Source organism: Otolemur garnettii, unplaced genomic scaffold (genome assembly GCF_000181295.1).
Source record: "Otolemur garnettii isolate 467f Iridium unplaced genomic scaffold, OtoGar3 scaffold00022, whole genome shotgun sequence".
NCBI classification, from domain to species: Eukaryota; Metazoa; Chordata; class Mammalia; order Primates; family Galagidae; genus Otolemur; species Otolemur garnettii.
The window spans coordinates 14,934,256-14,947,033 of NW_003852417.1; the positions used below are offsets into that span (position 1 = coordinate 14,934,256).

Here is a 12,778-nt window from a genome sequence, read left to right on the forward strand (position 1 = left end):
CATTTTTTTTTCTTTTTTTTTGAGACAGAGTCTCACTTTCTCGCCCTCAGTAGAGTGCCGTGACAGTGCCACAATGCTCACAGCAACCTCCAGTTCTTGGGCTTAGGTGATTCTCTTGCCTTAGCCTCTCGAGCATCTGAGACTACAGGTGCCCGCCACAACCCCCAGCTATTTTTTTGTTGTGGTTTGGCCAGGGCCAGGTTTGAACCCACCACCCTCAGTATATGGGACTGGCGCCCTGCCCAATGAGCCACAGGCGCTGCCCACAATTTTTTTTTTTTTTTTGAGACAGAGTCTATGTCGCCCTCAGTTGAGTGCTGCAGTGTCACAGTTCACAACAACCTCAAACTCTTGGACTTAAGTAATTCTCTTGCTCGGCCTCCTGAGTAGCTGGGACTACATACGCCTGCCACAACTCCCAGCTATTTTTGGGTTGCAGTTATCACTGTTGCTTAACAGGCCCGGGCCAGGCTCAAACCTGCCAGCCTCAGTGTATGTGGCTGGCGCCCTTCTCACTGAGCTATGGGCACCAAGCCAACTTAAGCTATTACTATAGCCAATATTCTAAAAATAACAACAGTCCTACATTAAGAAGGTCAGAATGTCTCAAGAGTGAACAATTCATTTGTTCATTTTTCAAATATTCACCAGGTAACTACTTTATGCCAGATAATATGCCAAGCCTGAATACACAGTAGTAAGTGAAATAGATTTATTTTATATATTTGTGGTAAATATAAGAGTGACAAATAATCTTATGAAGAAACTATTTGTGCCTATATTTGTTTTATTTTAACAATATGAAAAAGTTTATAATCTTACCTTCTTTCTTGTCACTCTGGCTAATTTCAGCATGAGGAAACACTTTTTGCAAGACTGCTAGAATGTTGTTGAAGCTTCTTTCCAGCAGTGGCCTTATAATGGGGGATAATGCATGTCCCGAAGACATCACAGCACGTTGGGAAGCAGGCACAATATTCTGCATTGCATGGTAAAAATCCTGGGCACTGAGCACTATTGAGGAAACATCCAGCTGCAGTTTATGACTACTAGCATAGATCTGGGGATAACGCCTCCGCAGGGCAATAAGGGCAGCTTCAGTGCACAGGGCCTTTATATCAGCTCCACAATAGCCTAATACACAAAAGGAGAAGGATAACAAAGGTTAAGTTCATTTTTCCATCCACCAACTATGTTCTGTGAATAGACACATCTTTATCTAAAGTAATAATCAGTAATCATATGTAATTTTATCATAAAATGAAAACTGACAATTTAAAATAACCTAACAAAAGTATTAAAGGGCTAAATACTTATTAAAACTAAAAATGTTTTAAATATTTTAAATTAACAAAACACGAGCTAACAATATGAAAACAATACAAGCCACATATTATGTGTCAAAACCACTGATTACAATGTTCGACTTTCTTCACAAAAAGTTTGGGTTTGAGTTTTTCTTTTTTCTTTTTTGAGATGGAGTCTCACTATGTCACCCTCAGTAGAGTCCAGTGGCAACACAACTCACAGCAACCTCAAACTCTTGGACTTAAGCCATTCTCTTGCCTCAGCCTCCCAAGTAGCTGGGACTATAGGTGCCTGCCACAATGCCCGGCTATTTTTGTTGTTGTTGCAGCTGTTTAGCTGGCCCAGGCCAGGTTTGAATCCGCCACCCTCGGTGTATATGGCTGGCGCTGTAACCACCAGCTGTGTTACAGGTGCTGAGCTGGGTTTTAGTTTTCTTTATATACAGTTTCCTTTGTTTTATTTTATTTTTGGTTTTGGTTTTTTACTGGGCTAGAATGCACTAGCATCATTAGAGCTTACCACAACCTCCAACTCCTGGGCCCAAGCTATCCTCCTGCCTCAGCTTACAGAATAACTGTAACTATAGGTATATGCCAACATGCCTGGCTAATTTTACTATTTTTGAGAAATGGGGTCTCACTATTTTGCTCAGGTTGGTCTCGAACTTCTGACCTCAGGCAATCCTGCCACCTCAGCTTCCCAAAGTGCTAGGATTACAGACATGAGTCACCATGCTGGGTGGGGAAGTTCTAAAAGGATAATAGCTTTATTTTAATCCTTCATCAATATTCCAAATCATTAGGTTAATCCTCACGACATTATGCTTACCTACAAGCTATTTTTTCTAATATTATTAACATCTAAACACATCCAATATAGTGCAAAGTGGACATAAACAGAAACTTCAAGACTAGGGCTATTCTACTACCAACTCTGATGGCAACCCACTAGCAAATTAAGATCCAATTACCTCCAAAATTATAATTTAAACTTGTAATCACTCTCTGATAGTTCTGAAGGTATTAAAGGAAATAAGGGTGAAAAGTGTTTCCAGTGATTTTCCACGTTTATGTCCTTTGTTTAGCTTAAAACAAATGAAAAACTAGTTCCAAGATTCATACCAACATGGCATATTATGTATTTCCCTATTTAATGGATTATGCAGTTAAGCAACATCAGTCCCCTCAGTGCTTAAAGTCATTTCATTCATCTAAGCATCAAATAGATACAAAAACATATGAACTCTTGGTTCTCTGTCATGAAAAGGAGAAAAACTTAAAACAGCTGTATGTAAGCAATTAAACTTAACATTTGGCCACTTTTATAAATTATGCCAGCAGGGGGAACTATTTGAACAATTTATAGAACCTCAGACCCTAAACTCCTCAAGGAACAGTATCAGGTTTATTTATTTTTTTACCCTTCACGACAATCTTATGGAAGACTTAAATACTGACATAAAAATTGTGATTATAAAGGAAAACTTATTCAAGGTTAGGGAAAAATTTAATATGACTTAGAAGAACTTAATTCAGAAAACTATAAGCAGATTAAACATTTACACTGTCCCATGACAGAAATCTATCTCCCAAACAATTCTTCAGAATAACCAGATTTATCACTAATTTCTCATTTTATTTTCTATTTCTCAAAGAATAAACCTAAAAAAAAATATTTTCCTTTAGCATATAGATCTGTTATGCTAATTCAACAACTTACGGAACACTGGGCTCAACATTATAAACAGTTAACAAAGTAATCCAAAGATGTGATTTAAAAGTATGTGAATTCTGTCCTCCGTATCAGGAGTATGGAATAAAACACCATCCTCAAACAATTTCTTAAGGAAACTACTTATGTACAGTTGTGAAAATATTATCTGGTCCTATTAAGTGCAAAAGCACTTAAACAAATAAAGTTTAGTAACAATAAGGCAAAAGAAAATTATTCACTAACAGCATTTTAGGTAGTAAATGTTACTGTAACATTTATGTGTCATGATAATATGTAAGTTACATACATAACTGCAATGTATTACTCATTTTTTCTTAATTTACTCTAGTTTGTCAACAAGATCCCACTTAATAAAGCAGATTTTTATATGAACTATCATAACCAACAGACTATAAAAGAAAATAAATATTCTTTACATTTGCTTGAGAGTAAAAATTACTGGTCTATATCTGGAATTCTCAACATGAATAAACAATGTAACCAAAACAAACAAACAAACAAAAAAAACAAAACAGATTCCCAAGCCCCACAACAAACTTAGTAAATCAAAACTTCTGGGGGGTTGAAAATAAATATATATTTTTAGAAAGCTTTTCTTTTGTTTGAGAAAGCTTTAAAAGTGATTCTGATACACACAAGAAACTGAGAACTATTACATTTCTTTCACTGTACTCTAAAACAGAATTTAAAATGTTTCATAACAATGGCTAAAAGGGTTATACTTAGGGAAACCATATATGGTGGTCAGGTCTCTTATCCTGTCGTAATTATTAGCACACATTCTCACTCTCAAAAAGGTTTAGAAAATAAATATGATCATTTTAGTAATATTAAAAATATCCTTTTAAGAATTAAAAGTGAATATTAAAGAAATTATAAACATTACAGTTCTAATACTCTGCTGAACACAAATATCTTTATATTGAAGGAATATTCTTGAATACTGCTATTAAGAGAGAATTTTCTGAAAGGTTTCAAATACAACTATTAAAGAAATTAGACTAGAAAATAAGATCATAACAAAAGTTAATAAAGTTAATTTTTAAAGTACAGCACCAAACATAATGAAGGCCTACAAGACAGACACCTCATTGATATGCTTTCATTGTTTCAGCCCTCTCATTGAAAACAGAATAGAGAAATATGGTTAAGGTCAAGCTCTTCATTAATCATAAGCTTCTATTTGTGCAAATGTTCTGGATACCAATGTATGTTTTTCACTACTTAAAAATCACACTCTTTATGCATGCAAAAACCTCCAACTGCTAGGGAATTTATTTCAAGATAAAAGTTACCAAATCCATAATCTCTAAGAAAAGATCATCTATCTTTGCAGTTGTTCAGGACTGAATACCATATGATTAGGCACAAATTTCACTGAAATAAACCCAATACATGTTAAAACATGCTTGGGATACACAAACTGGTGAGTTCATAATGAATTTAAAATTTCTTATTTTATTCCTGTTTGAAGATCTGCATTTGATTTTTTTCTTAAATGTAAACTAGTTTCTTGAATGGAGTAAGTGTCATAACCAAAACCAGAAGTTATTTAAACAGATTTTTTTATTTTTGGTCACTATCTAGGAAGAAAATGATATATAAACAGATTCTACACATATGCTGCCAACCCACCCAGGGAAAAGAGGCAAGAGAAACTGTTTGGGCCTATAAAAAATTATATCACAGAAATGTTAAAACTTAAGAAATTGCCTAAAAGCTAAAATACATCATGTGGAAAAATAAGAAGTGTTGACTTTTGGAAACAAAAAAGAAAACTAAGATTCTAGTATTTGGGATGTTGGGATGAAGAACTGAACTGTAGTGTATCATATTTCAGATGTTAGACTGGGTAATAGAGAATAATTTAAAATACCTATCTGTTAGGGAATTTCCAAAATTATTTGAAGATATCTATTTCAGTTAAGAATCGTTCTGTGACATATTCACAGAAGAATCTATCTACAAAGATATTCCCATTCTGATCTGAACTCTAACACAATAACATCAAAAATAAAAGGGGTCAAATTTCAAAAAGGGAAAAGATTGGATTTTATACCAAATACCACCCTCTCCCATAAAGCAGCACAAGGCTTTGCAAAGGTCAAGCCAAATTTACATGAAATGTGTTTGGCGCGTGCTCTCTTATACCAGGCAAAGCTTAAACTGGAGTATTGCTGGAGAGATTTACGTTTTCTCCTCACCAGAAGATGTCGAGGTCTTTGTGGTTCAAAAGCTGAGGAATGCTGCTTCGGAGATGGAGGTCCCTGTGGATGAAGAGGATAATTCGGATGTAGCTAACTGAATGGACTAATGTTCTATTTAAGTTTTAATTATTTGATGGTGGATCACAATAATTTCTTAACTAAGATGTTCTTTTGGTTTTGGAAACTTTAAAGTTTTCCCAAGAAGGCTGTTATTTGTGGACTTATTTGGGGGGGAGGGTTTCTTCATAAAAGTTCATAAAGAAAAAAATTTTTTATTTCTATTTTTTGAGAGAATTGAGAGGAAAATAGACAAAATGGGAGAAAGAATGAAGTAAAAATACTTGTATATATATTCATTTACTTAACAATGTATCCCTTTTTATTTCAGTCCTACTTAGAGCCAAAACCCTAAATTCTATCTTCTATGTGTGATCATCTGTGTCTATAAATGTTCTTACAACATCCCTTTAGGGATGTTCATTAACTCTGTGGGGAGATCTTTTACTCTGTGAAGATTTAAAATTAAGTTGGAAAATTTTATATTTTGGGAAATGTTGCTAAATACCATAAGTAGTTTCTTTGAGGACCCCTCCCACCTAACCTATTCTATACCACCAGTGAAGATGAGCCCATTGTGTAATCTGCAAAGTAAAAAGACTGTAATCCTGCCTTTGATGTGAACCTTTCTCTCCAGGTTAAGCTTATTGTTCTTAGTAAAAATTTTAAGAATGAACAATTTCTAAAAAGAGATACTGTATTAACATTATGGATATCCAGCATTCAATGAAAGGCATATTACTACTGTGCTTTATTAATCAAACACCTAATAGCAGTTAAATTCTAATTTAGAACTGCTGAAACTTTAATAAGTGAAATATTTAAAAGAAATTTTTAAAATAAAGGGAGAGCCATCTATTACATAATCAAAGACATAACTATATTTGTTCACATTCCAAACATAAGGGGAAAGGGAGACTGAGCAGAACAAACAGCGACAAAGAATTCAAGTAGCAGTGTAGTACTCACCAACACATTTTTCAGCCAATTCACCTAAAAAAGCATCTGACAATTTTGGATTCCAGTCCCTAGTATGGATCTGTAAGATTTGTTTTCTTGCCTACGAAAAAAAGCACAGATGTGTAATATCTTGCTGAAGAAGAAAAGTATACATAAATATTATCAGTGCCTCCAATGTACTAATTATTAGCTGGAACTCATCTTAACGCACCATACCCCAGAAAAACTTTATTTCAAAGGAAATTTCAACACCTTAGCACCTACATCCACTCTGACTCTCACAATAAATCTTGAGATGTGTAGTAAACATCTTATCTCTGTTTCACAGCTAATAAATTTAATGTGTTGAGAGGTAAAAGAACCTGACTAGTGTACTGTATATAATGATGTATATAATGATGAAGTGACTTATCCAAGACTATAATTCAAAACTAAGTTTCACTTTTCCACCATATCATTTTTACTATTTGAAGACACATAAAACAAAATTTACTATGTTATTATAATTAAAACTTTTAAACAAACTTTTAGATTTCATAGAATTTTTGGTTGTCTCATGTGTATAAGGCATTACGATTCACAATGAGCAAAATGACAAATGATTTAAAACTTGAAAAAAATTGTTTCTATTCCAATTAAGGAGTATCACGTATATTACTTTGTAAATTGGTTGATGCCTTCACATTTAATAATTTCAGTAAGTACCAACTGAATTCATCAAAAAATCTGGTTTAGGCTCAGTGCCTATAGCTCAGCGGCTGGGGTGCCAGCCACACAGAGCTGGTGGGTTCAAATCTGGCCCAGGCCTGCCAAATAACAATGACAACTACAACCAAAAAATGGATGGGCATCTGGTAGGCAGCTATAGTCCTAGCTAGTTGGGAAGCTGAGGCAAGAGAATCGCTTAAGCCCAAGAGTTTGAGGTTGCCATGAACTGTGATGCCACAACACTCTACCCAGGGCAACAGCTTGAGACTCTGTCTCAAAAAAAAAAAAAAAAAATCAGGTTTAAATGATATTTTACATTTTTTTTTTCTGAAATAGCATTCTCTAGCTTAAATCTGATTGGATAGCACAATCAAAATCTTAACATCTTGGCTCCAAAACAAAGACCAATTCTTTCTCTAAAATAGCATTTTTTTTTTTTAAGGCACTAAAGTATAAGAATTTATAATTAGAGCAGCACCTATAGCTTAGTGGGTAGGGCACCAGCCACATACACCAAGGATAACATGTCTGAACCCGGCCTGGGCCTGCTAAAACAACAAAGACAACTGCAACAAAAAAAAACAGTTGGGCACTGTGGCAGGCACCTGTAGTCCTAGTTACATGGGAGGCTGAGGCAAGAGAATGGCTTAAGCCCAAGAGTCTGAGGTTGCTGTGAACTGTGATGCCACAGCTCTCTACCCAGGGTGACGGCTTGAGACTCTGTCTCAAAAAAAAAAAAAAAAAATAGAATTTATAATCAGCTGTTACTATCACCATGAATGGTTAGATCAGAACTTTTTTTCACATTTGCCTTCTTTTGATGGAAAATATAAGACTTCCTAAAAATTAAATATGTTTGTTCCCTCAAAACTGTTACCAGAGGCTCAGCACCTGTGGCTCAAGCAGCTAAGGCGTCAGCCACATATACCTGACCTGGTGGGTTCGAATCCAGCCAGGCCCACCAAACAATGATGGCTGCAACCAAAAAACAGCTGGGCATTGTGGCAGGCACCTGTAGTCCCAGCTACCTGGGAGGCGAGGCAGGAGAATCGCTTGAGCCCAGGAGTTAGAGGTAGCTGTGAGCTGTGATGCCACCGCACTCTACCCAAGGTGACAGCTTGAGGCTCTGTCTCAAAAACAAAGAAACAAAAAAAAAAACTGAGGCAGTGCCTGTGGCTCAAGGAGTAGGGCACCGGCCCCATATGCTAAGGGTAGCGGGTTTGAGCCTACCCGGGGCCAAAACTGCTATCTAAGCTTCTTAAGACATGAAAAGGTAAATTATAACCAAGATAATAATATCTTACTGACTTGATGAGGAATTTGGGTACCAGCAACAAAAAAAGAAAGAAGAAGAACTTTAAAGTCATCAAGAAAATTTTTGCTCAAAAAAGTTGACAAAACCTAGAAACAATAGCTACAGTTTCAATTCCATGGTGTAAGTCGTGTGTTTGCAAAAATGACAATCTGCTTGAACAGATTCTTAAAAACTATAAAACTACGAAACAAAAGAAATACCACCCTGGTTGGACTTAGTGCCTCACACCTGTAAGTAATCTTAGCACTCTGGAAGGCTGAGTAGGAGGATCCCTTGGAAGGAGTTCAAGACCAGCAAGCAAGAATGAGACCCCACCTCTCCTAAAAATAGAAACATTAGCCAGGCACTGTGGCACACACCTGGAGTCTTAGCTACTCAGAAGACTCAGGCAAAAGATCTCTTGAATCCAGGAATTTGAGGCTGCTGTAAGCCAGGCTGACACCATGGCACTCTAGCTTGGGGAACAGAGCCAGACTCTACTGAAAAGAAAGGAGGTAAGGAAGGGGAAAGGAAAAGGAAAGGGGGAGGGAAAGAGAGAAGGGAAAGAAAGACAAAGGAAGAGGGAAGAAGGAAAAGGAGAGGAAAGGAAATACCATCTTGGCCATATACATATTCTACAAGATAATGTTAAGGACCTTATATAGACTTCATTAGCATCACAGGTATTGTCTTTAGAAGATCCTTAAAAAATTAAAAATACGTCAAAATGTTTAAACTATAAGATATCTCAAAAAAGATTTATTCTTCTCCCCTCATTTTTCTAAATAAAGATTTAAAGAAAAATTATCGAACATGGGCAAATTATTGCCAGGTTTCTATAACAAAGTACCATGCTCTTTCCCTGGAGAACCCAAAGTTACCTTTCTTTTATTATACTAAAACCAAGACATAGAATGAAGAAGATTTAAATGTAGAAATTAGGAAATGTGCATTATACATTTAACTCTATATATGATTTGCAGAATAATGTCATATGACTTCCCCTAAAAGAAAATGCCTTCCTATACTATTAAAAGTCAAAGGCAAGCCAGATGTGGTGGCTCACACTTGTAATCCTAGCACTCTGGGAGGCTGAGGCAGGTGGATTGCTTGAGCTCACAAATTCAAGACCAGCCTGAACAAAACCAAGACCCCCGTCTACTAAAAACAAAAAAACCAAGGCAAGAGGTCACTTTAGACCAAGAGCTGGAGGTTGCTGTGAGTTATAATGCCAACGTACTCTCCCCAGGACAGCTTGAGACTGTCTCAAAAAACAAAAAGTTAAAGACAGGCTCAAGCCCCTCATTTTTCAGAATCCACAAATACACATAACACTTATAACAATAATAACGATGATGATTATAAAGTAAAATAAAAGAAATTAAGAAACATTATTACATATAGAAGATGTATACTATTTATGCTAATAAACAGTTAATGAAAATTATTAAAATCTGAAAGCAAGAATTACTTTTACTTATCTTTTACCTAGTCAAATCACAAGAGTCATGATATTTCTATTGCCCAAACCACAGGATTAAAATGAGATGCCTAGTATCACTTCAAATTAATGACCCAGGTGATAGATTTTAAAAATTAATTAATTAAATCAATGACCCAACTGGATCCTTGTCACCACCTTTAGTCCTTCCTTTCCCCAGCAGACTATTTCACAGCTTATCCTCATCCTCACCTGATGGCCCTGTTTCTTTATTAACTGAGAAAATGGAAGCAATCAGAAAAAGAATTCCAGACTCTCTACATCAAACCTGTCTACCTATCACCATGTGGACCCACGACAGTCTTCTCCCCACTGGCACAGATGAACTAACCAGTTCCTATCTAAAGTCATTCATGCCAGTTACACACTAAATCCTACTCCTTCTTGCCTACCTCTCAATTTTATCATGAGAATTTCTGGCTCCTCAGCTGGGTGTTGTGGCAGGCGCCTATAGTACCAGCTACTCAGGAGGCTGAAGCAAGAGAATCATTTAAGCCCAAGAGTTTGAGGTTACTGTGAGCTGTGATGCTACAGCACTCTACTGAGGGTGACATAGTAAGACTCTGTCTCCAAAAAAAAAAAAAAAAAAAAGAATTTTCAGCTCCACTGGATATTTCTCCTACCTTAAAAACAACAAACATTTTGTCCCTATTTCCCCAATATCATCTCTCCTCCTTGTTTACTCTCCCTTTGCAACAAAACTTTGAAAAACTTGTCTATATTCACTGCCTCCAACTTCTTCCTTTCCATTCTCTCTCTTTTTTTTTTGGAGACAGAGTCCCACTTTTTCACCTTCAGTAGAGTGCTGTAGCATCACAGCTCACAGGAACTTCAAATTCTTTCGCTTAAGCGATTCTCTTACCTCAGCCTCCCAAGTAGCTGGGACTACAGGAACCTGCCACAACGCATGGCTATTTTTTGCTGCAGTTGTCATGGTTGTTTAGCTGGCCCAGGGCTGGTTCAAACCCACCAGCCTTGGTGCATGTGGCAGGCGCCAAGCCCTTTCCATTCTCTCTTGAACTAACCCTACTCCAGTCAAGCTTTTGCACCCACCATTAACGGAAATTATTTTCATCGCGTTCACTGATGACGTACATAATGCTATATACAATGGCAAATTTTCTGTCCTTATCTGATTTGACTTAGCAATATGTGATATAGTTAATCACACCTTTCTCACTGATAAACTTTCTTCACTTGGCTTCCAGAGCACTCCACTCTCTTAGTTTTCCTCTTACTTTACTAATTACTCTGTAAGACAGAAGACTTACTAATCTTAATTTAGTCTCATGATCTTGAATACTTATTAAGGGGAAAACAGCCAGCCTAAAAACAACAAAACATTCTACACAAGGCTTAAAAACAACGAAACATTTTGCACAGACCAGGCTTGAGAAAATGATCCTATACATATTTCAATCCCATAGCACAGTTGCCTTATAATGTTACAAAGTTAAAATTATTGTGGAAAACTATGTCTGAGATCCACACTATATAACATAGTAAGCCACTAGTCACATAATGCTATTTTATTTACATTTTAAATTAACGCTAAAAAAATTTTTAAATGCAATTCCTTAGTGTACTAGCCACATTTTAAATGCTGAGAACCACCTGTAGTGAATGGCTACCATATTGGACATTGCTCAATGGACAACGCAAGTAGGGAACATTTCCATCATCACAGAAAATTCTACTAAGCAGTGCTGCTCTGGACCTTGTTTAATGTTAAACCCCTGATTTGTGTGGACTGAGCCTTGATTCTGAGGGTTGTAATTAGTATGCAGATCCTGAGGCACACTTGACTAGAAGACAATTAGGAAATAAAGGAAAAGGCTTTCCTGTGCTAATATCAACACTGGCTCTCTCTCTTAGAATTAAGCACATTCCTCATGTACTGGCCGAGTCCGAAAGCTATGGACTACTGTTAGATGTTCCCTACAAGAGAGCTGATGTTTCCCCACACTGAAGGAGACCATACCCACTTCAACCCTATCTCCTACAACTCAACACACCTCTATACATTGGTACATTCCTGGAAGCGGCAGGTGAACAATAAAAATAATAGTGTATGCACTCTGCCTCTGTGCTAACAAAGCTTTCTAAACCTAGTGCCAGCCTGCAAATTGGACTCTCAAATCCAAGTCAACTATTGATGGCTGTGCAAAATGATGTCAAATTGAAGTATTCTACACAGAGGAGCCAAAGCCCTCATTCTTAATCACTAAGTTGTTCACATCCATTTATATAAACCAAGCATTTCACACAGAGATCTAATATCAAAGCCATACAGTACTATACATTCACAGTATTCCCCCTGCATACATCTCTCCCTCTCAAACTTGAGTTTCCAAGAGTCGAAAATTACACCTGTCAAACCAAGAATAACAATAAAAATTTCACGTAGAATTAGAAGTTTGTATATCATATTAAATAACAGTTTGCATAATCAATGACCATACATTACCCTGTCTTAACAATATATCTTTTTTTTTTTGAGACAGAGCCTTAAGCTGTTACCCTGGCATCACAGCTCACAGCAACCTCCAACTCCTAGGCTTAAGCGATTGTCTTGTCTCAGCCTCCCAAGTAGCTGGGACTAGAGGCGCCCACCACAAAGCTTGGCTATATTTTTGTTGCAGCTGTCATTGTTGTCTGGCAGTCCCGAAGTAGATTCGAACCCACCAGCTCCGGTATATGTGGCTGGCACCCTAGTGGCTGAGCTACAGGAGACCTCTTTTTTATTTTTGAGTCAGAGTCTGGCCCTGTCTCCTAAATCTCCTAGGCTCTGGAATATAGTGGACTCATCATAGCTCACCACAATCTCAAACGCCTGAGCTCGAGCAATCCTCCTGCCTTGGCATCCTGAGTACCAAGAATTTTAAGTTCTGGCTTGGTACCCATAGTACAGTGGTTACAGTGCCAGCCACGTGCACCTAGGCTGGCGGGTTCAAACCCAGCCCGGGCCAGCTACACAACAATCACAACTGCAACAAGAAAATAGCTGGG

The 12,778-nt window shown here is 37.0% G+C and overlaps 1 protein-coding gene across 1 annotated transcript in view; it reads right to left on the reverse strand.

Annotated features, from left to right (window-relative positions):
* Positions 1-12,778, reverse strand: part of ATAD2B (ATPase family, AAA domain containing 2B) — a 183,275-nt gene that overhangs the window by 77,646 nt on the left and 92,851 nt on the right. Inside the window, exons 14-15 of the mRNA XM_023511813.1 lie at positions 6,276-6,366; positions 823-1,134 (exon numbers count right to left, since the gene is read on the reverse strand). Of these exons, the coding sequence (XP_023367581.1) occupies positions 823-1,134; positions 6,276-6,366 (403 nt within the window). The remainder of the gene's footprint in view (positions 1-822; positions 1,135-6,275; positions 6,367-12,778) is intronic.